Source organism: Oryx dammah, unplaced genomic scaffold (assembly GCF_014754425.2).
Source record: "Oryx dammah isolate SB20612 unplaced genomic scaffold, SCBI_Odam_1.1 HiC_scaffold_9, whole genome shotgun sequence".
NCBI lineage: Eukaryota > Metazoa > Chordata > Mammalia > Artiodactyla > Bovidae > Oryx > Oryx dammah.
The window spans coordinates 58507789-58533785 of NW_024070193.1; the positions used below are offsets into that span (position 1 = coordinate 58507789).

A 25997-nucleotide genomic window follows, 5' to 3' on the forward strand; every position below is an offset into this window, starting at 1 on the left:
TATGTAAATTATATATTAAAGGAAAATATAGTTGTAATAAATATCAGAGAATACACGAAACAAAGGTCATTATAATTCAGAATTCCTGGTTGGGTTGAGGGTTGAAGGACTTGATTCTGTGCTAATGCTATAGTGTTTTGATAACTGAATATTTACAAGTTGCCATCAAGTCAGCATGGCTAACACAGTATGAAATCTCATAAGAATTGACAAATCTGAAAACGGGACTAATGACTTCAGAAATTTATCAGGATAAATGAGAATTTACCACCTGAATATTTCATTAAAGGCAGTAAATTCGCTTAAATGGAAAAATAATAAAAGATTAGACTACATACGGGGGGGGGAGCTAAATAAAGTTGCTGAGTGAGTGAGTGAGTGAAAGTTGCTCAGTCCTGTCCAACTCTGCGACCCCATGGACTGCACAGTCCACGGAATCTCCAGGCCAGAATACTGGAGTGGGCAGCCTTTCCCTTCTCCAGGGGATCTTCCCAACCCAGGGATTAAACCCAGGTCCCCCACATTGCAGGTAGATTCTTTATCAGCTGAGCCACAAGGGAAGCCCAAATAAGTTGCTATGTAATATCATATTCCAAAAGAAATAGTAAATCAGTTCATGATTTAAATTTTAAAACAAGTTATAGTGAAAATTTAGAAAATTATTCATATAACTGAGTGGTTGAAGAAAATTTTTCAAAGAAGGTAGGGAAATCTGACAGTGAAAGAAAGATGATATTTTTGACCACATGATATTTGTTTTGTATGTCCTTAATAAAACCAGATTGTGAACTGGGAGAGAATATTTGTTACATATAAAACAGAGTTTCTATCCAAACTCACAGAACTTGTTAGGAATTCATGAAAACCAACTGGAAAAAAAGGCAAAAGGTAAGAAACAGTAAGAACAGAAGATGGAAAACTAGGCAGAATGTTCTTTGACATAAATTGCAGCAATGTCTATTTAGATCCACTTCCTAGAGGAATGAAAATAAAAACAAATAAACAAATGAGACCTAATCAAACTTACAGACTTTTTAACAGTGAAGGAAACCATAAACAGAACAAAAAGACAACCCACAGAATGGGAGACAATATCAGCAAATGATGTGACTGTCAAGGGGTTAACCTCCAGAGTACCCAAACGGTTCATGCAACTCAATATCAAAGAAGCAAACAACCCAGATCTAAATAGACATTTCTCCAAAGAAGACATGTCACCAATGGCCAAAAAGCACATGAAAAGATGCTTAACATCGCTAATTATCACATTGATGCTCAGTTGTGTCTGACTCTTTGTGACCCCGTGGACTATAGCCTGCAGGGTCCTCTGTCCATGGAATTTTTCCAGCAAGAATACTGGAGTGGGTTGCCATTTCCTGTTCCAGGAGATCTTCCAGACCCAGGGATTGAATATGGCGTCTTTTGCATTGGCAGATGGATTCCTTACCACTGTGCCACCTGGGGAGTAACTATAAGAGAAATGCAAATCAAAACTACAGTGAGGTATCTCACACTGGTTAGAGTGGCCTTCATCAAGAAGTCTACAGACAGTAAATGCTGGCGGACTTCCCTGGTGGTCTAGTGGTTAAAAAAAAAAAAATTCACCTGCCAGTGCAGGGCACGTGGGTTCAATCCCTGGTCTGGGAAGATGCCACATGTTGCAGAGCAACTGAAACTCGTGCACCACAACTTCTGAAGCCCTCGCACCCTAGAGCTTGTGCTCCTCAACAAGAGAAGACACTGCAGCGAGAAGCCCAAGCACCACAACTAGAGAAAACCCACGCACAGCAACAGAGACGCTGCGCAGCCGAAAATACATTCTCAAAGCGTGCTGGAGAGGGTGTGGCGAGAAGGGCACCTCCCTGCAGTGCTGATGGGAATGTAAACTGATGCAACCACTGTGGAGAACACTATGGAGATTGCGTAAAAAACCAGAGCTACTACGTGAGCCAGCAGTCCCACTCCTGGGCATATATCCAGACAAAAGCTGTAATTCAGAAAGATACATGCCACCCCTATGTTCGTAACAGCACTATTCACGGTAGCCAAGACATGGAAACAACCTAAATGGCCGTTGACAGGGAAATGGAAAAGACGATGTGGTGCGTATACACAATGGAATATTATTTAACCATAAAAAGAACAAAATAGTGCCATTTGCAAAAACATGGATGGACCTAGACATTACAATACTAAGTGAAGAAAGTCAGAGAGAGTCAAATATCATAGGATATCACTTATTTGTGGAATCTTAAAAAAAAACAAAAAAAGATACAAAGAAACGTACTTACAAATCAGAAACAGACTCACAAGCATAGAAAACAAATTTACCGTTACCAAAGGGGAAAGGTGGGGGTGGGGGGATGAATTAGGAGTCCCGGATTAACATATACATACCACTGTATATAAAATAGAGAAACAGCAAGGTCCTATTGTATAGTACAGGGAATAACTCAGTATTCTATATGGGAGAAGAATCTGAAAAAGAATAGATCCTCGTATATGTATAACTGAATCACTTTGCTGTACACTGGAAAATAATACAACATTGTAAATCAGCTCTACTCAAATATAAAATAAAAATTGTTTAAAAGTAGAAAAAAAAAGAAAAGAAAAAAAATCAAATTCCCGATGAACGTTTGAAAGCGCCTTCAACCTTTAGCCCACCAGCCTTCTCTGCCGTGGGATTTTCCGTGCAAGAATACTGGCGTGAAGCTCCTTCTTCAGGGGATCTTCCCAACCCAGGGTTCGAACCTGCACCTCCTGTGGCTCCAGTATTGGCAGACAGGTTCTTTACCAGCTGAGCCACTGGGGAAGCTTTTAGCAGCAAAGAAAAGCAAAGTAAAGAATAGTGTGCCTTTTTCACAAACATAGTTTGTAGAGTAAAACCTAATGCTGGAAAGTGGGTTCTCTAATGCCTTGTTGAAGAGATTTTCAGTATTATATCTACTTATATAAAGTCATCGTAAAAAGTAATAATCTTGTTTGTGAAGATAATCATTACGTTTAATCTGCTTCATAATTTTATACAGAATTCAAGGGACTTATATAGGAAACGGCTAAAAATATCATTTTCTTTATATCTTTGAGCAGAAATTTGAAAAAGATAAATCGGTGACTAAGTTTCTTGGAAATAAGATGATTTATAAAGTAATTTTAAAATAAACTATATGAAGTGCTTTTTTATTTATGATTTGATAAACACTTTTTCTCCAGGTGACATAATTTATATATTTTTAGATATTACTGAATATTCTTTCCCTTACTTTTTTAAAGGTTCTTGCATTAGTCTTTGTTCGCAAACTCATGGATCTGTGTTTCACAAAGAGAGAGCTTAGTTGGCTTGATGATCTCATGCCAGAAAGTAAGAAAAAAAAAGAAGACGACAAAAAGAAAAAAGAGAAAGAGGTAAAAAAACAAAAAAGAATTTCAAATGTACACTATTCACTTACTGTTTAATATTGTATACCAAGTAGTAAACACTATTATAGTCACTTCAGTGGGAATCAACTCTTTCAGTCCCCCTAAGAACCTTATTATTAAAAAGTGTTCAGTCGCTTGGTCGTGTCTGACTCTTTGCAACCCCGTGGACTTCAGCACGCCAGGCCTCCCTGTCCGTTACCACCTCCCAGAGTTTACTCAAACTTATATCCCTTGTGGAGAAGGCAATGACAGCCCTCTCTAGTGCTCTTGCCTGGCAAATCCCTCTGGATGGAGGAGCCTGGTACGCTGCAGACCATAGGGTCGCACAGAGTTGGACATGACTGAGTGACTTTACTTTCAGTTTTCACTTTCATGCATTGGAGAAGGAAATAGCAACCCACTCCAGTGTTCTTGCCTGGAGAATCCCAGGGACGGGGGTGCCTGGCAGGCTGCAGTCTATGAGGTCGCACAGAGTCGGACCTGACTGAAGCGACGTAGCAGCAGTAGCAACGTGTCCATTGAGTCAGTGATGCCATCCAGCCGTCTCATCCTCTGTGGTCCCCTTCTCCTCCTGCCTTCAGTCCCTCCCAGCATCAGGGCCTTTTCAAATGGGTCAGCACTTCGTGTGAGGTGGCCAAAGTAGTGGAGTTTCAGCTTGAGCATCAGTCCTTCCAATGAATATTCAGGACTGATTTCTTCTAGGATGGACTGGTTGGATCTCCTTGCAATCCAAGGGACTCTCAAGAGTCTTGTCCAATACCACAGTTCAAAAGCATCAATTCTTTGGTGCTTAGCTTTCTTTATAGTCCAACTGTCACATCCATACATGACTATTGGAAAAATTATAGCCTTGACTAGACGAACCTTTGTTGGCAAAGTAATGTACCCTTAGTTGATTTGTATACTGAGATTTCCATGAATACTTCATACTGAATTTGAATTTTTTAACAACCATCTCAGTACTGCAACCAGTTGTGAAGGGCACATAGACACTTGAGTTATGTAGCATAGATGATTCTGTTGAATTCAGTGCCTCAGTTCATTTTCCCAGTCAGAATATTGTTTGAAAATCAAAGATAAGATAATATATTTTTAAAAGTTGTGGTCCTATTTAAATAGATCTCAAAATTGCTGGGGATTTTTTCCCCTAATTTTTGAGAGAAATTAGCACAATTTATAACTTGTGTTGCATACTATTTATGAAAAAGCATTTATTAAAGTTGCAGACAAATGCTTTTAGAAACTTGTTGGCATTTTTTCATGGTTTGATTATTCACTGCTGATTTATGGCAAAATTACTGGTTTTATGTTTACTTTTAAATAAAAATTGTGACTTTTTAATGAGGATATTAAACGTGAAACAGTTAAATTGAGTCTACAAAATTTTTAAGAATTTTGTTTCCTTCAAGGCTATATATATATATATATATATATAAGCTTTTGATGATTTTTCAAATAGGATGTAATTTATTTATAAAACACTTAGGTAAAATTGCTTGCTTATTACTTCCTATATCACTTAGAATAAAGTCATTTGCATATCACAAAACAAAAGTAGAGCTGCCTTAAACACAAGAGTTTTTCCTTTTTGTCCTGTAAAAGGAATCTTGAAAGTTAAGTGACCTTGTGTGGTGGTTCCACGGTTGTCAGGAACTCTGTTAATTTCTCCCAGCCCAGCGTAGACTTTCCATCCTCAGCATCCCGTGACGGGTCAGAGTGGCTGCTGAGCGTGAGCTGCATTAGCAGCAGAGGCAGACAGGGGCAGGCAGCGGCGGTGGCCCCACCGTGCTACCCAGAAACGGCATCCTGGAGGTTCCACTGGCACCACACTGAGCTGCAGGGAGTGCTGGGAAATTTAGGTATTATTGTTTTTAATCTTATATTGTTTTTGTTAAAACCAGGTGCATTGTCACCCCCAAGTTGTGGGATTTCTTTTAGTAAGACAGGTGCTGTCTCCCTATCTCCATCCTCATTAGGATTGTGTCATGATTTGGGCTCATGTTTCTTAGCTTAGGTGTTCTTGACTTGAGGCGATGGTCAGAAAAGGGGCTGCTACTGGCAACGTATGGCCTGTTGTACATCCTCCATAGACAGGACTGGCTCCCAGGACAAGCAGTTGTTTGGCTCTAAATGTCAGTATTGCTGAGACTGAGAAGCCCCCACCTTATCCAGGTGAGGTTTTGCTTATATTCTATTGTAGTGAGAGCTGTGAGATTTCACACAATTTTGTTGCTTGTTGTACATGGCGTGTATGTGCTCAGTCATGTCTGACTCTTTGGAACCCCATGGACTGTACCCGGCCAGGCTCCCCTGTCCATGGAATTTTCTAGGCAAGGATACTGGAGTGGGTTACCAATTCCTTCTCCAGGGGATCTTTCCAACCTAGGGGTTGAACCTGCATCTTGTGTCTGCTGCATTGGCAGGCAGATTCTTTACCACCTGCGCCACCTGGGAAGCCCCCCTCTCATTGTATACCTGTGTAATAGTTGATAATAAAATTTATGGTGACTTTCCTGGCAGTCCAATGGTTAGGACTCTGCACTTACAATAGTCAGAGAATTAGGATCCATGTGCTATGTGGAGTCGCCAAAAGTAATGCTAATAGTAATAAATTTTAAAAATAAAATTTATGTAGCTGAATCGATATTTAAATAGTACTAAGAGACATTGCTGGATGGCATCACCAACTTGATGGACGTGAATTTGAGTGAACTCCGGGAGTTGGTGATGGACAGGGAGGCCTGGTATGCTGCGATTCATGGGATCGCAAAGAGTCGGACATGACTGAGCGACTGAACTGAACTGAACTGAAGAGACATTACTTTGCCAACAAAGGTCCGTCTAGTCAAGGCTGTGGTTTTTCTAGTAGTCATGTATGGATGTGAGAGTTGGACTATGAAGAAAGCTGAGCACTGAAGAATTCATGCTTTTGAACTGTGGTGTTGGAGAAGACTCTTGAGAGTCCCTTGGACTGCAAGGAGATCTAATCAGTCCATCCTGAAGGAGATCAGTCCTGGGTGTTCTTTGGAAGGAATGATGCTAAAGCTGAAACTCCGGTACTTTGGCCACCTCATGCAAAGAGTTGACTCGTTGGAAAAGACTCTGCTGCTGGGAGGGATTGGGGGCAGGAGGAGACGGGGACGACTGAGGATGAGATGGGTGGATGGCATCACTGACTTGATGTACGTGAGTCTTAGTGAACTCCGGGAGTTGGTGATGGACAGGGAGGCCTGGCGTGCTGCAATTCATGGGGTCGCAAAAAGTCGGACACAACTGAGCGAATGAACTGAACTGAACTGAATGATTAACTCCCTGAGATGGAAGTTATAACCCTTAAAAATTAATCTTTACAAGTGATTGTTTTCACCTTGTTACAAGTATGTGTTCATAATAATAAAATGAAATTTTCAGTCATGGCAAGTTAAATAAATATTGTCAGTTTGGTTGTCAACATATGTCAATATAGATGTTGATATATTAATTGGTCCTGGAAATATTCTGGGAAAAGTCACATCTTCACGTCTGTTCTTTCAAGGAAGCTGAGCGAATGCTGCAAGCTGGTGAAGACACTGTGCACCTTCCATTTGAAGGGGGGAGCCTCCTGCAGATTCCAGTGAAGGCGCTGAAATACAGGTGAGGTGCAGCTTTGCATTTTAGAATGTGCTTCGTTCACACGACAGGTGCGTGAATGAGCCATGTGCTGTGTCTCTAAGTCATGATGCCTGGTTTTAAACGGTGACAAACCCTGCACCTGACGTGTGGGCTGAAGGAGGGCTTCCTGCAGGTGGGAGAGCAAGTTGCTCCCTCCTTCCCCTCCCGCTGACAGCAGCAGGGTGGAGCGGGCAAAGAGACCTTGGCCTCCACATCCAGCAGAGATTGTCCTGTTGTTCTCATTCGTTCTGTTTCAGAGAAGTTTAAACCCAGTCTTAGGATACTCCCATGCTCTCAGTAGTACACCCTTATTTTTTTCCCTTGCCCTCATTATGAGGGAGGTTGGTGCATGCTAGAAAATAACGCTTGTAATCCATCTTTGGATGACCTTCCCACAGGTGACAGTGTTTAGAGGCCCTGGAACTCTCCTTCAGTTTTCAAAGGTATCATCTGCCCATTGCCAGTGAGGGCTCATACTAGGGAAAAATTAATGTTTATCATGTATAGTTTATCATACATGATTTTGGCAATTTATATTAAAACCTATGAACTAAATATAGAGGTTGGGAAATGTAAGCTTTAAAAACTTCTGTGATTTATTTTTTAAATATAAATTTATTTATTTTAATTGATGGCTAATTACTTTACAATATTCGTTTTGCCATACATCAACATGAATCCGCCACGGGTGTACACGTGTTCCCCATCCTGAACCCCCCTCCCACCTCCCTTCCTGTACCATCTCTCTGGGTCATCCCAGTGCACCAGCCCCAAGCATCCTGTATCATGCATCAAACCTGGACTGGTGATTCGTTTCACACATGATATTATACATGTTTCAGTGCCATTCTCCCAAATCATCCCACCCTCTCCCTCTCCCACAGAGTCCAAAAAACTGTTCTGTATACATCTGAGTCTCTTTTGCTGTCTCGCATACAGGGTTATCGTTACCATCTTTCTAAATTCCATATATATGTATTAGTATACTGTGTTGGTGTTTTTCTTTCTGGCTTACTTCACTCTGTATAATAGGCTCCAGTTTCATCCACCTCATTAGAATGGATTCAAATGTATTCTTTTTAATGGCTGAGTAATACTCCATTGTGTATATGTACCACAGCTTTCTTATCCATTCATCTGCTGATGGACTTCTAGGTTGCTTCCATGTCCTGGCTATTATAAACAGTGCTGAGATGAACATTGGGGTACATGTGTCTCTTTCAATTCTGGTTTCCTTGGTGTGTTTTTCTGGAATTGAGCTGCAGGAGTTGCTTGTATATTTTTGAGATTAGTTGTTTGTCAGTTGCTTCATTTGCTGTTATTTTCTCCCATTCTGAAGGCTGTCTTTTCACCTTGCTTATAGTTTCCTTTGTTGTGCAGAAGCTTTTAATTTTAATTAGGTCCCATTTGTTTATTTTTGCTTTTGTTTCCAATATTCTAGGAGGTGGGTCATAGAGGATCCTGCTGTAATTTATGTCGGAGTGTTTTGCCTGTGTTCTCCTCTAGGAGTTTTATAGTTTCTGGTCTTAACATTTAGATCTTTAATCCATTTTGAGTTTATTTTTGTGTATGGTGTTAGAAAGTGTTCTGGTTTCATTCTTTTACAAGTGGTTGACCAGTTTTCCCAGCACCACTTGTTAAAGAGATTGTCTTTTCTCCACTGTATATTCTTGCCTCCTTTGTCAAAGATAACGCGTCCATAGGTGCATGGGTTTATCTCTGGGCTTTCTATTTTGTTCCATTGATCTATATTTCTGTCTTTGTGCCAGTACCATACTATCTTGATGACTGTGATTTTGTAGTAGAGCCTGAAGTCAGGCAGGTTGATTCCTCCAGTTCCATTCTTCTTTCTCAAGATTGCTTTGGTTATTTGAGGTTTTTAGTATTTCCATACAAATTGTGAAATTATTTGTTCTAGCTCTGAAAAATACTGTTGGTAGCTTGATAGGGATTGATTTGAATCTATAGATTGCTTTGGGTAATATAATCATTTTCACTATTTTGATTCTTCCAATCCATGAGCATGGTATATTTCTCCATCTATTAGTCCTCTTTGATTTCTTTCATCAGTGTTTTATAGTTTTCTATATATAGGTCTTTAGTTTCTTTAGGTAGAATATTCCTAAGTACTTTATTCTTTTCATTGCAGTGGTGAATGTAATTGTTTCCTTAATTTCTCTTTGTATTTTTTCATTATTAGTGTGTAGGAATGCAAGAGATTTCTGTGTGTTGATTTTATATCCTGCAACTTTACTATATTTATCAATTAGCTCTAGTAATTTTCTGGTGGAGTCTTTAGTGTTTTCTATGTAGAGGATCATGTCATCTGCAAACAGTGAGAGTTTTACTTCTTCTTTTCCAATTTGGATTCTTTTTATTTCTTTTTCTGCTCTGATTGCTGTGGCCAAAACTTCCAAAACTCTGTTGAATAGTTAGTGGTGAAAGTGGGCACCCTTGTCTTGTTCCTGAATTTAGGGGAAATGCTTTCAATTTTTCACCATTGAGGATAATGTTTGCTGTGGGTTTGTCATATATAGCTTTTATTATGTTGAGGTATGGTCCTTTTATTCCTGCTTTCTGGAGAGTTTTTATCATAAATGGATGTTGAATTTTGTCAAAAGCTTTCTCTGCATCTATTGAGATAATCATATGGCTTTTATTTTTCCATTTGTTAATGTGGATGATTTGTGGATATTGATGAGTCCTTGCATCCCTGGGATAGAGCCCACTTGGTCATGGTGTATGATCTTTTTAATGTGTTGTTGGATTCTGATTGCTAGAATTTTGTTGAGGATTTTTGCATCTATATTCATCAGTGATATTGGCCTGTAGTTTTCTATTTTTGTGGCATCTTTGTCAGGTTTTGGTATTAGGGTGATGGTGGCCTCATAGAATCAGTTTGGAAGAAAAACTTCTATGATTTATTTACACATCTGATTCATCTGTATATTTATTCTGTTTACAAATAGCCATATATAGTACAAAAATCAGTTTTAGAAGGTATATAGGTTCCTTCCTTGACCAGTGAATGGAAAATGTTGTTAATATCTAATTATCTTGCCTCAACCGTTTTTCATTTTTAACTTTATAGTTTTTACAGAGGTCACATTTGGACTCTATGTGTTGATTAGTTTTGACAATGAATTCACAAGTATTTTTCTCTAATACTTTTTACTATTAATTTTTATCATGGGTATCCTTTGTCACCTTTCACGATTTTCCCTTAAATTTGTGTGTATCTTAAATTAAATGCCAAGTGTAGACATTTTGATATATCCGTGTTTAGTGCTCTGCTTTTCTAGATTCTGTAAATGTTTGTTAAATGAATCAATGTATTGACTTTGTGCTGAAAAGAGTGTGCAAGTGAAAGTGTTAGTTGCTTAGTCGTGTTTGACTCTTTGCAACCCCATGGACTGTAGCCCACCAGGCTCCTCTGTCTATGGAATTCTCCAGGTAAGAATACTTGAGTGGGTTGCCATTCCCTTCTCCAGGGAATCTTCCCGACCTGGGGATAAAATTCAGGTCTCCTGCACTGGAGGCAGATTCTTTAGCGTCTAGAGCCTCCAGGGAAGTCCAAAAGAGTATAGGAACTGCCATGGTAGTTACTGGTGACTCAGCAGTTTGCAGAGATGTTGGCCACTTAATTCCTGTAGGACCTACATTAGTTTTTCCTTACCATGATTACACATGGACCTTGACAAATATAAGTGGAGTCCATACTTATACTTTCTGATATTTAACAAAAAGAATGGATATACATGCGTACATTTACTTTGTCTAATGATGACATGAGCCATGATTAATGCCATTTTGCTTAAAACTTGAACATCCAGAATGCCAGGAATTGGCTGACCCGTTTGTCTGCCAGGCCTTTAAGTCTGCCTGCTTTGGATATGTTTGTGCGTGTGTTAGTCACTTAGTCATGTCTGGCTCTGTGACCTCATGGACTGTAGCCCGCGCTGGGCTACAGTCGAATTCTCCAGGCATGAATACTTTGAGTGGGTAGCCATTCCCTTCTCCAAGCTCTGGATTATATGCCATAAAAATGAAGTAAGATAACTTAGCAACACAGGAAAGCATTTGGAAACCGTAAAGTCCTACAAAATATGAAAATAATTTATTGAATGTAGACAAAATGTTTTCCATCTAGTTTTTACTCTGGAGGAAAACAAAATGTCTACTTTCTTCAGAGGGGGAGTCTCAATTTCTACTAATGGGAAAGTAGAGAAGAAACATTTAGAACCTAGAAAGTGTTTCAGGAATTTCTCTCTTCAATTATTGGAAGTTGGCAACTGAGCAAAGAAACATTTTCTTGGGGTAGACCAGGTCTCAGGTACCGCCATGGTGAATCTGGGTGTCCAGATGTGTGCACTTGTAAAAACTTGGTAAAGTGGCCTTGGAGACTTTCCAGTGATTCTGTCACTGATTTCTACAGTCTTACATCATCAATGATGTGCAGACTTAACGTGTGAACAAAGGACTGCTCTATAGCCCTTTATAACCTGGCTGCCACCACAGTGTTAATTTAACATCTGTTTTGACATTTGTATTCATTGTTTGTTTGCATGAAACATTTTTCTTTGGGTGAAGAAAAAGGGCTTGCAAGTGTGTTTCTATTAACTTCCTAGTATTTTCATGTTACTTGCGACTGACAACCTTAAGCTCCAAATTATTAATGGATGTCTTCTTTACTGGACTTGGGGTGTTGAGGTAATTTTTGCAGTATTTCATAGAGACATAGTATAATTACATTTGTTTCTTACAATGAAAGAAGTATTTTGTTCTTTGGATTTTGATAAATTTTATATATTAGTAGTAACACTTTGAGGCTACCATATTACTGATATGGTAATAATCAGCTACAAGTGGTACTGACAGACCTTTCTGGTATTTTATCTTTTGAAGCATTTTAATTTCTAATTTCAAACCATCACATTTCCCAGAATTCTTTTTAATGATTTATAAAAACTTTGGAAAAAAAAAAACGTTTTAAGTCCTGGTTGTTACTTTCTTTATGCACTTTAGATAGTTGTGTGCTGCGACTGGAATTTGTGCAGATTATGAAAGCTTTCTAATTGACTTGACGCTGTATCACTGTTTATATTTAAAAGCACATTAATACATTCTTTCCTGTTATTTTAATAGTATACTTATAGCCAGGATAATCACCTTTGAGCATCATTGCCAAGTTAATTAGTGTTATTCCTAGTTTTGATTATAAGGAGAGATGCAATTCCCCATGAGACCTTTATAATAGAACTCCAAAGTAGTGATATCTTGCTGGACCTTGGTTTAAGTTCATGGCAAAGACTTTTCTCAGTTTTAAGTTGATGAAAGCAAATATTATGTAGATAATAAGAATGACAGTATTAATGCTTTTGCAAGTACTGAATACTAACCAGAAAGTGTGTTTGTTCTTCAGTGTTGATCCCTCAGTTGTTAACATATCAGATGAAATGGCCAAAACTGCACAGTGGAAGGCACTGTCCATGAACACTGAGAATGCCAAAGTAACCAGACCTAACCCGAGGTAGCTGTAACCATTTATGCATTTTCTAACTGTAGCGACTTCTAGTTTACTTATGGATAGCTATTTAGGAAACCATTCAATTTAACTCAGTTTATGTAATTTATATTCTTACTTAACAACATTTTTTTCTTCCTCTTCTCCTTCTTCCTCTGTCCATCATTTTACTGTGTACTGGAGCAGATATGGGTACTGATTTTTTTGTTGTTATTTTTTAAATTTATAGTTACCTGCTTCAAAAAAAAAAGGAATTGGCGTTTATATTGTAACAAAAATAAATATATACATATGGAATAAATATATAAAAGATCAGAAACCATATAAAGAAAAAAAATTACTAGGGGTTGAATACTAAAATAGAATGCTGCCTCAGTTATGCTCTGATGGTCCCCCCAGAAATATACCTTGGTTTGCTTTGTTTCAGCCTACTATATCTTCTGATGAGGTAAACCTTTTCCTAGGAGATACTTGTAAGAAATTTAATCCATGATTGTGAAGGGCATTTAGTTTTATAATGAACCATGTATTACACAACTGTTTCATAACCCCTTATGTTTCTTGTTATGTAATAACTCTGTTTTCTTTCTTTCTTCCTCACTTTAAGACCTAAACTTCAGGAATTCTGACTTGATAATCACTAGTACTTTAACCCGTCATGTCTCTGGAGAAATTAGGTATTATGCTGTAGAATACTCAGTCATTCAGAGTCAACAGAAACTTACATTGTGTATACTGTGTTCCAGACACTGTGTTAGACGTATATGCTGTATTAGACTGTATATGCAGCTTGGGGGTCAGATTAAGACTTCCAGGCAAGCAGTCACAAAGTTTTCTCCATCTTTCTCTGCCTCCTTTAGAATTTTGCTTCTGCTTAATCTTTGTTACCAGATTTTTTTTTTTTTTTTTTTTTTGCTTTTCTCCCATCATTTCTTGAGTTTTAATTCTCTAAGCTAGACTGTTTCCTTCACTTATATATATGATCTCAAAAGTTTTAAAGTTAAACTTTTTGTCATTTTGGATTATTTCATGCAACCAAAATTTCACTAGATACTCTTTTAGCTCTTAGTAATTTTCAACTCCTGTCAGCACCCCTGGCCCACAGTGTTAGTATAAAGTCCTTAGACTAATATCATTTTGTCTTTTGTAAGTACTTCTGCCTTTCATTCAGGTTGCCCCTCAATTCAAAATAGCTTAGGAGGAAAGAGAATGTTTTGTTATGTTGTTCAACAGAAGAATGTTTGATGTGTCTTCAATTTTGTCTGGAGAAGGCAGCAAATCATAGCATGTTTCTATATTTTGAAAAATTTTCAAAGCCCAGATATTCTTGTTATCAGTTAAATCCATATACACAGAATCATTGTTTTTGATATTAACTTGAAAATGTGGAATCTTGTATTTGTGAAATTTGGGGAGATAAGATTTGGAAATTTGTTGCATTTTGCAGGAAATAATTGTTTAAATTATTTAAATTTGATTAAATAATTTGTCAGTAAAAGTCAAATGTTATAACTGTTCATATATAAAATAAAACTATTAAGCATAGTCATCATACCCTAACCAATTTTAGCTTGTAAAAAAATGTGAATTTCAGTGGCAAAAATATCTATTAAAAAGCTAAGACCTTTAAAATTTGCCTTTGGGCGTCAAAGTTTACTAATATGAAAAGAAAGCAGTAAGATAGTATTGGCAGCTAGTATGTTTATAGTATTAATAGCCATCTCAAAGGTATTATGGATGTTTACTGTTGGCCATGTGTGAATGTAATATTTGACCATTTCAAAATTACTTATTCTCATTCTTTGTTTTAAATAGCCCTGAAAAACCTGTAAGTGTGAAAATAAATTTTGAAGATGAACCAAGAAAGAAATACCTGGATGCTGAAACTTCATTATAGATTTGAACCAAGAGGAATTATATATACAGATAGATTAGATACATATACATATATGTGTGTATGTATATATAATGTGTGTGTTTCGTGTTGCTATATGTAACAATATTGTATGTCATGCCCCTTATGCATGACTACTGGGTTTTTTTGTTTGTTTTTGAAGTAGTGTCTGAAGTTTGTTAGGAGCACCATGGAGACTGTATTTATAATGAAATGGTCTCTTGGAAGTGAGGTACATGGTTCTTACTAATCAAATACTTATTTTTCTGTTGGAAGCTTTTTTTCTGTTCTGCAGTAGAAAATGTGGGAATATGTGTTGTCTACTTTTCTTTAAATCTGTTCTTTTAAAAAATAATCTTTAAATCTATTTAAATCAGTGGCAGTTCATACCAACCTTAAGTGATAGGTGTTTTGTCTATATTTTTAAATTTTTTCCTTGAGTTGCTAGCAATGTTCCCATATGACCTCCCTTTTGCCAGTGCGCTAAGGGGAGAGCAGGGCACCTTGCCTGTGTGGGGGCTCAGATGCTGCTGCGTCCCTCATCCCGTATGCATCCGCCACGTTTCACAGCTGATGGGAACCTTCTGGCTGCAGAGGTACAACAGGGGAAACTTGGTAGATAAGACCTACAGTTTTGACCTTTATATTTTTGAAATGTATTTTAAACCTTAAAACCTCCACATCTAGGTTTCCATTCTGATAAACAAGTAAAATTGCAAGTGATTTTATAATTTAACTCTCATACCAGTCATTAGTTAATGAATTTTAAAAGCTATAAAATACCAGTTTAAAGTAGTTAAACTTTGTTGCCTTTATAGAATTTTTTTTCTGAATCCTAATACCCTTTTAGAGCTCCATATGCCCACTCTGTTCTGTACCTTTGCTGTCTTTTATGTAAAATGTGGTTAGTTTGTATCAGGTTCAAGTTCTTGATTATTTTTCTGTAAGTATGATTAATCAGGAGTCAGAATTCTCTGAAGTGGGTTAATGATCAGTATTACTTTATTAAGAATTACCTTTCATTTTCTCTTTACGTTCTTTCTGTTGTTTAGGTAATGTCTAATAGATTGCTATCTGTGATTTCATTTTAAGATATTTAATTTATTTTAATAGATATGATGCTTAAATGTTATATAAACATTTGAAAAGATGACACCTATAGAGTAAGTTTAATGTAGATAGTTGGTGCTCACTTGCATTTATGGTTTATTATCTGAAAGCAGTTGATAGATTTTACATCTTTGATATAAAGCACTGCCATATTTGTATTTTAAAAGAAATTTTAGACTTACTATGTGTATAGCTCAGATTGATGACATTCTTCCTAGCTTGTGTTTGTGTTTTGATTTTGATTTTCTGAGCTGTCTTTTTAACTTCTAGCAAATCTTTTTAGTCATTTTTTATATACTTTTTAGCTCCATATGAAATAAATAAATATTGTTCTTGTTAAGCCTGTAGGACTGGATGAATGGGGTTGTGAAACTGATTTGGCAAAAGGATGATTTCTAAAAACCAAATGAGTATTGAGAAGCCACTGAAACACTGAAAATGATAACATGAATGTTAGGATGAAAATTTCAATGAAATTCCAATGTTCTCTTTAATCAGTTCTAATCAAAGTACAAAAATATGAAGAATTGATCTTCTAGAAGATCATGAACGATGCCCAAAGCTGATGTTTTAGCAATTCTAGCAATCCATTCCAAACTACTCAACATGAAATTTCCGCATCTAAGACCATGTTACCCAATTCTAGTTAAAATAACGGATTCGCTTTCTGCCTCATGGGAGGCTGGAAATGTAAGTAATTTTCTTTAGAAAGTGTAGCTGGCATCTTTTGGTGCTGCCTGAAGAAGAGAGATGCTGTGGCACTTGGTGAGAGAATGTTACCCATGGTGCTTGTTAGTGTTATGAGCTTCCAGTGAAGTGAGTCCTTTTTGTTCATAGCAGCATAATCCTTTCCAAAGACCCCAGTATTTGCTGCTATAATTTTGTAAACTGCCCTGATTAACCTGAACAAGACGATTTCCTTACATCATTTCCTTGGGTCTGGACGTCATAGGGTTAACAAAATGTGCTTATTTTACAGGAAGTAATTTTAAAATTTAAACTGAAAACTCCTTGGGATCATAGTGTTTATGTGATTTTATGTAATTATGAAAACTGGCTATCCAGTGCCAGAAAAACCATGACTTGCAGAATGCTTTGCACTCCATGTTTTTTACTGTTTTAATTGTAAAATAGTTCCTGCTTTCTTTTGACTACTTGACTTACAAAATGATCTGATATGACTACTCCATTGAAAAGCAAAGCTAATTCATGTTTAAGTAATAGCTTGTTTTATGTCGCTATGATATTTTCCCACTGTTTTTGGAAAATAACCATCATGGATAGCATTCTTTGGAAGATAGTGAAAACTATAATTTAATACTTATATTGATTTTTAAATGTTGCCTTAAACGCATATAGATGAGCAGTAGTGATTGCTGTGTACTGATTTACCTCAAGGTGCAAAAGTATTAATAAACCTGTGCATATTCCATTTATAAAATAAAGTTATAGAAACAGCCCTGCACTTCCTCAGAATGCCTTGGTCTCCAGGACAGAGCTCAGAGCTGCTGAGTACCCGGGCTGTGGGGCCGCTCAGGACACTCTTTCTTCCACCGGTTTTATTTATTATAGACATCTGTTTACAGAGGCTAATACCATCCTCATGTTGACCATCTGAAATTTATTTTCTTTTGAATGCTATTTCACTCTAAAATTGCAGCTTTGGGGAAGACAGTGAACTCTAGTTACTTCCTTGTGATAAAAGGATGATGCTCTGTATTGTCTAATATTAGATACACGCGGTGAGGTGCATGGTCTGTCTAACAGCTGTTGTGTGTGTGAGTGCGCCTGTGTGAGTGATGTGGTCAATCATAGATCTCTCAAGTCGTTTTAAAAAGCTGTGGCATATCATTGTTCATATTTGCCAAGTCTGTAAAGTATGTAGAACAATTTTTTATGTGCTAATGCATGTATTTATAAAGCAGATTTCTTTACCACTCAAAATTACTGACTTTTGCTTTATCCATCTAAAAAACCATTTCTGTTTCTTTCACATATCCAAAGTTTATGTATATATGTAATAGCTTTATAACCTTTTCCTTTCACAAAAAGGTAGGTTCAAATTCTGTAAAAAGAAAAATGGTTTCTGAAACAGGTATGACACCGGAGCTTGCTGTTTTTAAAGGATTGTATCATGTACAACAGCTATGTAAATGTGCTCAACAGTGTAACGTGTGAATCCTGTTTTAAAGTGCTCAGATTTCGGATGTATAAGCCATTGATATAACATTGCAATTCAGAAATGTTTAAATTAAATAATTTAATGGTTTAAGTTTATTTATGTAGATCACATTGTTATCATATGCAGTAGAACTGTGTGAACTGGTTTTTGGTTTAGTCCAACAGCTATTTATTTTTTTAGAAGGTTAAAGACTTTAAGGACATTCAAAATTTTAAATAGTGTTCATAATTCAGAACTTGGCATTTTTAATATAAAGTTGGTACTTTTCTAACTTCAAAAAGTAATGTAAGTGTCAGTAGTTGGAAATGAAATCATCTAAAGATCATTTTTTTAATTTAATTTAATTAGCATAGATTGACTTCTGCAGTTTACTTAGAGTAATTGTTAACAGTTGTTTTTTAAATCAGATTTTTGTGCATTGATTTTTGTGTTGTGGTTTTCCTTTTGTTACTTTCATATTAAAAGGTATTTTTTTGTTCTGTTTTGGGGGGTTTATCTTCCAGTGTTTACTCCATTTAAATAAATAGAAATTGAATTTTATTGTTCATTTATACAGTATTTGATAGCTTGGTATAATAAGAACAGTACAGTTCTAATTTTTATGACTTTTATAATTATCAATACAATGATATTTTCTATTATAATAAAATCCAAAGTAAATTAAACATTTAAAATGTAGAACTGATATTTTTAATCTATATGAAGTACAAGTATCTACCAGTCTAGAATGTGAATAATCCTGCTTTTCAAATCTGTCTCATAATATTAGAAGAAAACTATTTTTTGGAGATGTTATTGAAGTTGAAAGAGCAATAAAAGTCTACTGAATCAGTCGTTGAATATTGTCTTTACTTTGGTATTAGAAGAGCCCCCCACCTGGCACATGAGAGGGAATGGAGAAAAAGCAAGTAATTTCTATTTCCTGCCTCCTAATTTTCCTGTGCTTTAGTAAGCAGGAGACAGAAAAGAGGAAACAGTGAGAGAAGGAAATGAAACAAAATAGTGTGTGTTTCACAATGATTTTGTGATAGTTAAGAAGTAATGAAATTAAAGCCCTTTAAGATAGGCTGGTCCAGTATATTCCCTATTTTAAGACACATCTGTTTAGAATGAGAGTGTGAGAAACACACATCACATCACATGATGTGTAATGAGCATGTTGATATTAACACACATACTCAGGCGTGCTTTTCTTTTTTGTTTTTAGTGATTAATTTTATTATGAATTTTTTTTTAGTAATAGCCAATGACGAAGTTTGGTCTGTCTTCCATTAGGCACATATGGAGCGCTTCTTCCTGTGTTTTCTAGACTTCTGGTTTCTGGTTTCTGATTTCCAACAGTGAATCTGATAACCTTTGGGAGTGAGATGGAAAAAAGCGCTTAAGGTTTTGGAAGCTTCATTTGAAAGTTCTGTTTACATTTACTTGAGGGAAGAAATATTTTTTGTCAATTTATTATCCCCAGCTACAGAGGTTTGAGATTTTGTGGGCATTGAGGGTGGGGAGAACAAAGGAAACTGTGAGTTTCCCACTCAGCGTTGTTTGCTCTTGCTCCTTAAGGCAGGGCTGGTCCCTCCAGCATCAGTTCTGTGACCTTCACATCACTAACTCTGTGCTTTTCATGAAAACACTCCTATTGTTCGGAAAACCTTCCTTCCTGTTTCTCTGCTGTTCTTTCAAAGCTCAGTGTAAGTGGCGCCTTTTCTTCCAGTTGTGCTCTCCCGTGTGCTGTCTGCTGTAAGAGCATTTTCCTGCCTCCACTCCAGCGTGTGTGTCTGTGTTTAAAATACCCTCTTATTGTTTTTGTTCTTTTCCTAGACCAGTGATCTAGGGGTATTTTAGAAATTTGGGGAATTGTTTTTTGTGTGTGTTCTTATTGATTCTGAATATTTATTTCAGTATCTATTTAAGGTTACATGTATTTGTTCCGTATGTTAGCTATGACATTATACTACTTTACTTTTGAACATGTGATGTACATGACCTGTGGATTCACATTAGGATAGTAAAAGGGGTGTTCAAAAACACCAGTAGGGGATTTGAAGTCTTACAGACTTGGACTCAACCACATCAGCCACGAGCTTGATGCAGGCGTGAGCGCTTTGCGGGGCTTGTGTCCTTCTCACCTCAGCAGCACAGGATGGGCGGGCCCCCGCGGGTGGCTGTGCTGCTCCTCTCCTCCACAGCCCCTTAGGTCCCAGGCCTCTTAATCTTCTGTGTGACTGTCAGTTATATTCAGGGGAGGCTGAAACATTAAGATTTTATTTTAAGAAAGAGGAGAAAGATGGGAAGCTCATTGAGTATTCTGATAAAAGTTCAGAGGAATACTTTTGTCTCCTGCTTAATATTTAAAATGTCTCTAGAGAATACATCTGCTCAGCATCCGTCTGCCTTCTTTGTCACCTTTTTGTTTTGATTGGTAACTTTATTTCTGCTGATGGTATGTTCTCTTCAGTTTAATTAGTTCTGCTACATTCCCCTGAGTTTGCTTTTCATCTCACCTCTCTGTATTTTCCAAAATGGTACCTTACTATTTTAGTTAGTAAAAAATATCTTCAAGTACTCAGATCAAAATATCATTACTCTACTGGGTCTACCTTTCATTATTACTTAGAGCAGAAAAAAATATCAGGCTAAGCATTCACTGTATTCATTTTAAATCAAGTTTTGGGAGATTTAATCACCACACTAATTGACATCCCCATGGGGCTTGGAACTATATTAAGATGAGATTGAATTGTTCAGGGAGCAGCATGGTGGTTAAGGCTGGGCTCTAGATTGGAACTCTTAAGATCTCCCCTGCCTCCATCAATTACCAGCTCTGGGCTATGGGCCTCCTGGCTCTAAACTAGGATGAGAAATAACCAGACAGTGTGAAGAGTAAGTCAAACAAAGAGATAAGAGTTTGGAACAGTCCCTGGCACAAAATAAATGCTCGTAAACTTCATAATGTGTGCACATTCATCTCATACGCTAGTAAAGTAATGCTCAAAATTCTCCAAGCCAGGCTTCAACAGTATGTGACTGTGAACTTCTGGTAGTTCAGGCTGAATTTACAAAAGGTAGAGGAACCAGAGATCAAATTGCCAACATCCGCTGGATTGTCAAAAAAGCAAGAGAGTTCCAGAAAAACATCTATTTCTGCTTTATTGACTATGCCAAAGCCTTTGACTGTGTGGATCACAATAAACTGGAAAATTCTGAAAGAGATGGGAATACTAGACCACCTGACCTGCCTCTTGAGAAACCAGTATGCAGGTCAGGAAGCAACAGTTAGAACTGGACATGGAACAGCAGACTGGTTCCAAATAGGGAAAGGAGGTCAAGGCTATATATTGTCACCCTGCTTATTTAACTTTTATGCAGAGTACATCATGAGAAACACTGGGCTGGATGAAGCACAAGCCGGAATCCAAATTGCCAGGAGAAATATAACCTCAGATAATGCAGATGACACCACCCTTATGGCAGAAAGTGAAGAAGAGCTAAAGAGCTTCTTGATCACAGTGAAAGAGGAGAGTGAAAAGTTTGGCTTAAAGCTCAACACTCAGAAAACGAAGATCATGGCATCCGGTCCCGTGGCAAATAGATGGGGAAGCTATTTTCTAGCGCTCCAAAATCACTGCAGATGGTTTTTGCAGCCATTCAATTAAAAGATGCTTACTCCTTGGAAGAAAAGTTAATGACCAACCTAGATAGCATAGTAAAAACCAGAGACATTACTTTGCCTACAAAGGTCCGTCCCGTCAAGGCTATGGTTTTTCCAGTAGTCATGTATGGATGTGAGAGTTGGACTATAAACAAAGCTGAGGTGGTGTTGGAGAAGGCTCTTTAGAGTCCCTTGGACTGCAAGGAGATCCAACCAGTCCATCCTAAATGAAATCAGTCCTGAATATTCATTGGAAGGACTGATGTTGAAGCTAAACTCCAATACTTTGGCCACCTGATGCAAAGAACTGACTCACTGGAAAAGACCCTGATGCTGGGCAACATTGAAGGCAGGAGGAAAAGGGGACTACAGAGGATGAGATGGGTGGATGGCATCATTGACTCAATGGCCATGAGTTTGAGTGAACTCCAGTAGTTGGTGATGAACAGGGAGACCTGGCCTGCTGCAGCCCATGGGGTCACAGAGAGTCGAACAGGGCTGAGCGACTGAACTGACTGACTGACTGACTATATTTCTCACAAAAATGAATCCAAATATGTTTGTCTTTTTCTAAACTTTTTCGTGGGCAAGTCCATTTAAGTTTCTCCTTTATAAAATGAGACTTGATCTCACTCTGGTTTTGTTTCAGTAGGCTGAACACAGCTACCTTATTACTAACTTCATTATGCATGTTCCTTATCCATTTATGCATGGATGTGCAACCTTAGGAAGGATTGTATATCCTATCATTTATAATAAATTGTACATGTTCTTGTTCCATAATGATTTATCCTATGAGTTTTTCTGATGTGAGTTTGCTATATAAGAAGATAGTGATGGAAATTCTTTTCATGGATAGGTAATTCAGAAACCAACTTCATAAATTACCTTATTTCATGAGAATGGCCATGAAACAACATTGAAATCAGTAATGTGATTTATACTGCTGCTACTGCTGCTAAGTCGCTTCAGTCGTGTCCGACTCTGTGCGACCCCATAGACAGCCCCACCAGGCTCCCCCATCCCTGCGATTCTCTAGGCAAGAACACTGGAGTGGGTTGCCATTTCCTTCTCCAATGCATGAAAGTGAAAAGTGAAAGTGAAGTCGCTCAGTCGTGTCCAACTCTTAGCGACCCCATGGACTGCAGCCTACCAGGCTCCTCCATCCATGGGATTTTCCAGGCAAGAGTACTGGAGTGGGGTGCCATTGCCTTCTCCGACATGATTTGCAAGTACCCTTTAAAGAGTCCAGATACAATGCTGGAGTCACTTTTCTATAAGCATTGCGTACAAATAATTTTGGGTTTATTTTTACCTGAAACCTCTATGATCATAAGATAAAACGAATAAATAGTTAAGAAAAGTGCAAAGGAAAAGAGAACACAGGATTAAAGGTTTCAAACAGTTATGAAGGAACTAGCTGAGTGGAGGAGAGAAGTTTGCCTAGGCAAACCTGTGGATAAGAGTAGACTTACCTGATGTCCCATGGGAAAACCTATGTTTCAGGAAGCCAGCATACCCAATGTGATTATATATATATATATGGCTGTGCAAAATATCAAGAAAGGCTTCCCATGTTCCTAGGAAAGCTGTATTTGGAAATATATAAATTATGTAAATCATGTTACATAAGGAAGTCCAATAGGAAGAAACCTCTAAGTGATGTGTAAGTATTAAATAGTTTATTATGTATGTGGAATCCAGAAAAAAATAGTCATATATATATATGTAACATTTGCCCAGTCTTTCAGAAATAAATATAATGGTAAATATACTCAACAGTATGAGTAAGGGGAAAGGTAGTGAAAACACTACCCCAACAACTGCAGTTGCCTCTCTTAATTTAAGGTGTGAAAAGAGGTGAGAGATTAGGATCCTCTAGGAGGTCACGTGAACTTAAAGCCCTCCAGCTACTCAGGAAGGTTCCTCATACAATGCCAAGGCTAGCAGTAATAGAGGGTGCATTTTTTTTCCAGGGGAATTTCCAACACCTATGTTTGTTTGACCGAGTGACAGACTTTTGAATCACAGCTTGTGTTCATACTGATGTTCTGAAAATTTGTTGTCCAGCTTCTTCCTCAGCACGATAGCCCACTTCTCAAATTCTTTCCTGGTTAGGTTGAGGAAATCAGACCACTATTTTTTCTTCGCTTTTTTTCCCTTTTTTAAAATTTGTCCTTGATTTTGCATCTTTATATAGTTAGAAAGACACCATTGGTAGTATACAAGAATAGTTTTAATGTAAACTAATCACTTCATGAGAAATAGATGGGGAAACAGTGTCAGACTTTATTTTTGGGGGCTCCAAAATCACTGCAGATGGTGATTGCACCATGAAATTAAAAGACACTTACTCCTTGGAAGAAAAGTTATGACCAACCTAGATAGCATATTCAAAAGCAGAGACATTACTTTGCCAACTAAGGTCCGTTTAGTCAAGGCTATGGTTTTTCCTGTGGTCATGTATGGATGTGAGAGTTGGACGAAGAAAGTTGAGCACCAAAGAGTTGATGCTTTTGAACTGTGGTGTTGGAGAAGACTCTTAAGAGTCCCTTGCACTGCAAGGAGATCCAACCAGTCCATTCTGAAGGAGATCAGCCCTGGGATTTCTTTGGAAGGAATGATGCTAAAGCTGAAACTCTAATATTTTGGCCACCTTATGCGAAGAGTTGACTCATTGGAAAAGACTCTGATGCTGAGAGGGATTGGGGGCAGGAGGAGAAGAGGATGACAGAGGATGAGATGGCTGGATGGCATCACTGACTTGAGGACATGAGTCTGAGTGAACTCTGGGAGTTGGTGATGGACAGGGAGGCCTGGCGTGCTGCGATTCATGGGGTTGCAAAGAGTTGGACACGACTGAGCGACTGAACTGAACTGAAAGATCTCTGAATCTCTTTTTCCATACCTACGTCTTGCCTATAATACTACATTGTGTGGGACACCATACTCTTAAATGCCTTTTTTCACTGTTTCTGCCTCTCAACACCCTTTTACGGGGATATCTATTTATCTTCTGTGTATCTTTCATTTGTTTTCTGAAGCTTGGTTCCACTAATAAAATTTTATTTACTGTTTTTTTTTTTTCTTGCGGTTTTTGTTCCTCAGTTTAGTTCAGGTCAGTCACTCAGTCGTGTCCGACTTTGCGACCCCATGAATTGCAGCACGCCAGGCCTCCCTGTCCATCACCAACTCCCAGAGTTCACCCAAACTCATGTCCATCAAGTCAGTGATGCCATCCACCCATCTCATCCTCTGTCGTCCCCTTCTCCTCCTGCCCCTAATCCCTCCCAGCATCAGAGTCTTTTCCAATGAGTCAACTCTTCGCATGAGGCGGCCAGAGTATTGGAGTTTCAGCTTTAGCATCATTCCTTCCAAAGAACACCCAGGACTGATCTCCTTTAGAATGGACTGATTAGATCTCCTTGCAGTCCAAGGGACTCTCAAGAGTCTTCTCCAACACCACAGCCTCACAAAAGTGAATTCTAATGCATTTGCCTAATTTTCCTGACCCTTTTCATGGGCAAGTCCATTCAAAGTTTTTCTGAAATGGGGCTATATTCCACCCTGGTTTTAGTTCAGTAGTTTGAACACAGCTCCTTCATTACTATTTTTTCATTATTCATGTTCATTACCTATTGATGCATGGATATGCATCCTTCGGAAGGAATTTCAGTTCAGTTCAGTCGCTCAGTCGTGTCCGACTCTTTGCGACCCCATAGACTACAGCAGGCCAGGCTTCCCTGTCACCAGCTCCCGGAGTTAACTCAAACTCATGTCCATTGAGTCCATGTGATATTGAGGTGTTTTTGTTTGTTTGTTTAAGCTGTCATAAAATTCAAACATTTTTCAATAAAAAGATTCAGGCTCTCAGGAAAGATGCTCAAACCCACAAAACGAGCTGGTGACAGGTGTCTTCGCGGCTCACACCATGTCCCCATCTCCTGCTGCGGGCCGGAATCGTTCAACGTGTCTCCACGTCACACGGACGCTCCTCAGCAGGTTGCACTGATCCTTTTCACAGTAAATCTGCTTTGAAAGGTAGTTGATTTTTAGTGCATACCAGTTCTTGTAATTAAGCATCCCAGAGTGAAGCTGCTCTTTCCCACCAGTTTTATCTCAAACGCCGAAGGTTGGTTCCCGAGTCCACAGGAGCCCGGCGGGCACCGAGAGGTCCCTCAAGCCCCGCCGCCCCGCCCGCGCGGCGCCTCGTGGCCCCGCGCGTTCTCCGCTGCCCCGGCAACCTGGGGCCGGCGTCCCCGTCTCCACGGCCGCAGCACGGCCGCCAGTGACTGGCTGAGACGCCCGGCGGGCGGAACAAGAGGCGTCGGCATTGGCTGAGGCCGCGACAGTTGGCGGCCTGAAGGAGGATTTGACAGGAGCACAACGGTGCTGCTGGCAGCGGTGCCCCTGAGACTGAGGGGACGGGGCGCGAGGTGGGGGCCAGGCGGACAGGCCCCCGGGCCAGAGCAGCGTGACCGCCGCAGAAACGATGAGATGCGCATCGGCCTGAAGGAGGGGCCCTCCCTCGGGCGGTGAGTGAGTCGTCGACAAGCCTCCCTCC

At 38.6% G+C, this 25997-nt stretch overlaps 1 protein-coding gene across 5 annotated transcripts in view; it reads left to right on the forward strand.

The window, feature by feature from the left end:
• The window catches only part of SLC4A7 (solute carrier family 4 member 7), an 89216-nt gene extending 70592 nt beyond the window's left edge, over positions 1-18624 (forward strand). For 2 of the 5 annotated variants that reach the window (XM_040246350.1, XM_040246352.1), the window contains exons 22-25: positions 3277-3408; positions 6959-7056; positions 12497-12604; positions 14414-18624. In XM_040246350.1, the coding sequence (XP_040102284.1) occupies positions 3277-3408; positions 6959-7056; positions 12497-12604; positions 14414-14495 (420 nt within the window). In that variant the 3' untranslated portion in view covers positions 14496-18624. The remainder of the gene's footprint in view (positions 1-3276; positions 3409-6958; positions 7057-12496; positions 12605-14413) is intronic. The other 3 variants (XM_040246353.1, XM_040246354.1, XM_040246351.1) reach the window with 2 other exon arrangements.
• Positions 18625-25997: the final 7373 nt, after the last annotated feature.